This window comes from Trachymyrmex septentrionalis, unplaced genomic scaffold (genome assembly GCF_001594115.1).
Source record: "Trachymyrmex septentrionalis isolate Tsep2-gDNA-1 unplaced genomic scaffold, Tsep1.0 scaffold59, whole genome shotgun sequence".
In the NCBI taxonomy this organism is placed as follows: domain Eukaryota; kingdom Metazoa; phylum Arthropoda; class Insecta; order Hymenoptera; family Formicidae; genus Trachymyrmex; species Trachymyrmex septentrionalis.
In genome coordinates, this window is record NW_017305767.1 from 550,822 (window position 1) to 555,116 (window position 4,295).

General features: G+C 30.3%; 2 protein-coding genes across 2 annotated transcripts in view; both read right to left on the minus strand.

The window, feature by feature from the left end:
• LOC108752178 (ATP-dependent RNA helicase dbp2-like) overlaps window positions 1–246 on the minus strand; it is a 7,550-nt gene extending 7,304 nt beyond the window's left edge. Inside the window, exon 1 of the mRNA XM_018492850.1 lies at window positions 49–246. Within this exon, the coding sequence (XP_018348352.1) occupies window positions 49–50 (2 nt within the window). The 5' untranslated portion in view covers window positions 51–246. The remainder of the gene's footprint in view (window positions 1–48) is intronic.
• A 2,785-nt stretch (window positions 247–3,031) lies between these two features.
• Window positions 3,032–4,295, minus strand: part of LOC108752177 (ATP-dependent RNA helicase dbp2-like) — a 9,971-nt gene continuing 8,707 nt past the window's right edge. Inside the window, exons 6-7 of the mRNA XM_018492848.1 lie at window positions 3,951–4,190; window positions 3,032–3,743 (exon numbers count right to left, since the gene is read on the minus strand). Coding sequence (XP_018348350.1) covers window positions 3,409–3,743; window positions 3,951–4,190 — 575 coding nt within the window. The 3' untranslated portion in view covers window positions 3,032–3,408. The remainder of the gene's footprint in view (window positions 3,744–3,950; window positions 4,191–4,295) is intronic.

Consider the following 4,295-nt stretch of genomic DNA (forward strand, 5'->3'; position numbering starts at 1 on the left):
TGAGCGACGAGAGCGAAATTCGCCTCACGTCGTCTTGCATGAACTTACATTGCAACGGGTGGGAATATGTCACTGTCCTGTGTGCGATTTCCTTGGTAGTTACCGATAAAGGTCGAGAATCCGGACCGGGTGACAAGAACACGTTCACCCGTTATCAGACCAGCCAGCTGAAGGAACGAGGCAACAATAGTGACGAGACGGGAAGAAGGCGTCACGGCATCATGGCGGCCAGCAAAAAGTAGTTCCTCCTAGTAGAAACCTGCAATCACGATCCTCGAATTTTGCGCTTCTTTTCGCAGAAAGTATTGTCCGAACCGAGAAAGCTTTAAATGTTTCTACTTTGAATTTCTCTCTCGATTATTCCGTATGATGGAGAAATTAAGGGGCCCCGAAAAAAGCCGTTCTTCGCCGGAACTGAAAGTTAGGCCAAGTTAGACAGTCTCCAGCGCCATCACGTTTTTAGGTATAATGCGGAACTAAATGCGTCGCGCCAAATTCAAATCCATGCGTCTGGCTGCGACGTTCATGCGATGTAAATTACTAAATTAAATTAATGAAAATTTATAAATATGTGTAAATATTTTATTTATTAATGTAAATTTCTAAATTTCGTTCTATTTTTGATCACGATCCACTTAATGCTACAAATGCTTTTTGCAGCGTTAGTCCTATTCTGTAACTCTTAACGACTGTAACAATATCGTTTCATTCGTAATTGCGCAGATTTTGTACTATATACAAAACCTGTGCAATGACAATGTAATGGTATTGTTACAGTCGTTAAGAATTGCAGATAGACCCGTCCTTAATATCGCATTTCCTAGTATTCATTACTTATAGAATACAGACTGAAGCTTACAGCGTATGAACGTCGAAATTAAACGCAGTATCGGCACATTCAATATTACATTGTTTACATAATATTATTAATAATTAACATATTGAAGAAACGTAAAAATTTAAGAAAAAATTCTTAACCCACAAGAGGATCACATTGAAACTAAAAAAGGACATACGAAACCATTAAATTTATTTTTTTTTAATTTTTCAAGTTCAAAACTGAAAAATAAGATTATAAAACTACTTCATCAATATTATTTAAAAAATTAGGAAAAATCCCAGGATCATCAGAGGACTGTTATGTTTTTAGTTAATTTGAGTACCTATAAATAAAAATTCATTTTACTCAGCTAACTACGTTAAATGATATTACACGCTATCTATATTATTTTAGCAATATGACAATAAAAAAACCAATTATTGGCTGTATTCAACATAAAAAATAACTTTACAACTGCTGTGAAATTCTTTAATATGATCGGTTTATACATTCAAATTCGTGAAGAACAAAAACTAATTGTATTAAGAAATCTTACAACAGTTGCAAACAATTGCAAAACTGCTTTTTCTGCTGAATGAAAATCTATCCAGACAAAAAGCTATAAGCTGCAGAAAAATTAGACTAATTATTACGTTAGATATTTTATTAGCCTTTCTTTATGTATATAAATGTATATAATTTGCAGATTTATCTGAATAGATCTTATTAGTATAGTTATTATGAAACGATATTGTTCTTTCTTATTAGTAAAGTTATTATGAAACGATTTCTTTTTTCTTGTTGAACGTTCAACAGTTGTTCATATATATCAGACATGCATATCTCATACTGAGAACAGGGGAGAACTCGACTGCTTTCAAGAAAGCGAAAGTTAATTTTATTAATTCTATAACACAGACTCACACAACAAATGACACACATTAATATTTTCTTTCCTAAGAGATTCCATAGCAAGAGAAATCACAGATATTAAACAAAAACATAGTTGTTGATTAATTTTAAATATCTCCAACATCACAAATAATTAAACATAATTGACTAACGCTACTCAGCAGATTATCTATATAATAACGAATTCGGTTGTATGTATCAGTAAGCACTAAGTGTGTAAATTGTACCGAGACACTGCTGGGTCTCCAGATTATAAATTTATATATACACCAGAAACATAAACGCAAAAAAACATAAATTATCAATAAAAGGTTCAGTATATATTTTACAAAATAATTTATCATGTTAAATAATTTATATAATGTGACACTAAATGTCACATTGGTTATTTGCAATCAATTGTAAATTAAAATGACAAGGATTATGCGTATAATCCTTGTCATTTTATTTAGACAGGTTTTAATCAATATTTACTTATATATCCAATTAAATTCATTACAAGAAAGCACATTTGTGAAGAACTTTCGCAGTCCCGTTGAAAAACGAATAATACATCTATATAATCTATCAATTGCACTTTCTTCCCACAAATTCATTGACAAATTTTTATCACATTCCCATAGTTTCCTACAATTCATCGGAAGTTACAATTAGAGACTATTATAATTTAAAATGTTTCGTTGAAAAATTCAGTCAAATAAAATAAAATGATAATTGTGTTAATATTATTAAGATATAAAAATTAAATAACTAATAATTTTTAGTGATTTTATCTTAAAAATAATATATATAAGATATTATAAATGAAATAAATTAAACAATTCAAATTTAAAAAATCAAAAGTTATTATATAAATATTTTTAGTCTAAATATTGCACACGAATGTGATGCAAATATCGAGTAATTTTTCACTGTAATATTTATAAGAGTGGATAAATAACCTTTTTATAAAAATTTATAAAACGGTTATTTATCCGCTAATATTAATAAAATAAAACATAATACGTTATAAACGTTAATAACGAGATTGACATATAATCAGCATATATATATATATATCCGCATACTGCATGCGGAAAAAATTTTGTAACATATCGTAAAACTTATAAATAACATACTTAATTATTATAAAATAGAGCTTAAAACTGCTTAAAGAAAAAAAGAAATACTCGAGCTTTTTTTGAATAATTGCATTCCAATATAGAAATTTACATTCTTTTGTTCTTATTAAATATTAATTAATATATTTTAAATAACAATAACTTGCAAAATAAAAGTTATAATTGTATTAAAGTGGCGACAAAGTTTCTTTGGTTTTCTTTGGTTTACTCAGTGCAAATTCGACATATATGCAAACGGATGGACATTACATTCAATAAACTTACAATTGTTGAGTTTCAAAGTCAATTAGTTGTTATTCACTTGATGTATGACATAGAATGTAATGTATACTATCGTATCGATATTTTTATTATTATGCTGCATAACTTATATTCATTTTCTGTATACATCCTTTTTTCATCTATTATAACTTTAACAGGTTCTTATCTGCATCCTGTCGAATCTCACTATAACTAAACGTGACACATTTTATACCATTGAATTGTTACGTGCTATCAATTATCTATTAAAAAACAGAATTAATACGTGCTATCAATCATCCATTAAAAACAGAATTAATAAGTTGTGCTTCTGTATGGATAACCACTTCCGTAATTATCGCCACCTCCATAATTTTGAGGCATACTTCCTTGTCCATAGCTTCTTTGCGTGTTATATCCATATGTTGTATTTTGGCTCAAAGAAGTACTCTGTTTCATATTATAATTATTATAATTACTATAATCCGTTCCCGAATAAACGTTTGAAGAAGGCTGATAAGAGGTCCCGCTGCGAGCAAGGCCTCTTCCTCTTGCTGAACTGCCACCTCTTCCTCTATCATTATTACTTCTTCGGTTATTACTCCTCTCAACGCCATTAACACCAGAAGAACCGCCGAAACGTTTCACACCTTATCATATGAAATATATGAAATAATTGAGTGAACATCTAACGATTATGATCACTATAATCAAATGCCCATAAAGTGAACTTTTTCTTCCCTATTCATCATATACTGTTAGGGTGAGAGCAAAGTTTACTTTGTGCAAGAACCATTAGAATAAAAATGTAGACAAATTTGGATAATATGGACATTCAATTCTAAGCTAAAACATACTTCTGCTGAAATTTCCCGCCTTGGCCATCTCTGCCATTTCACTGAGACGCGGATTGACATTCTGTCCCGCCTCTCGTAAAACTTCTATCAAGTCTCCAGCATGTTTCATATTGTGACTTGTGAAAAACGCATACGCCGTTCCGGTCTGTCGCCTACGTCCAGTTCGACCGATTCTGTGTATATAATCCTCCGACGAAGATGGATAATCGAAATTTATCACGTACTTCACATCATCCACATCTGTGAAGTAGTAGTTACGAAAAATGTTATTAATAATATTATATTAGTCATATAAAACAAAATATTTCGATAAAACTAAAAAAATTTGTAATTTTTATATATATA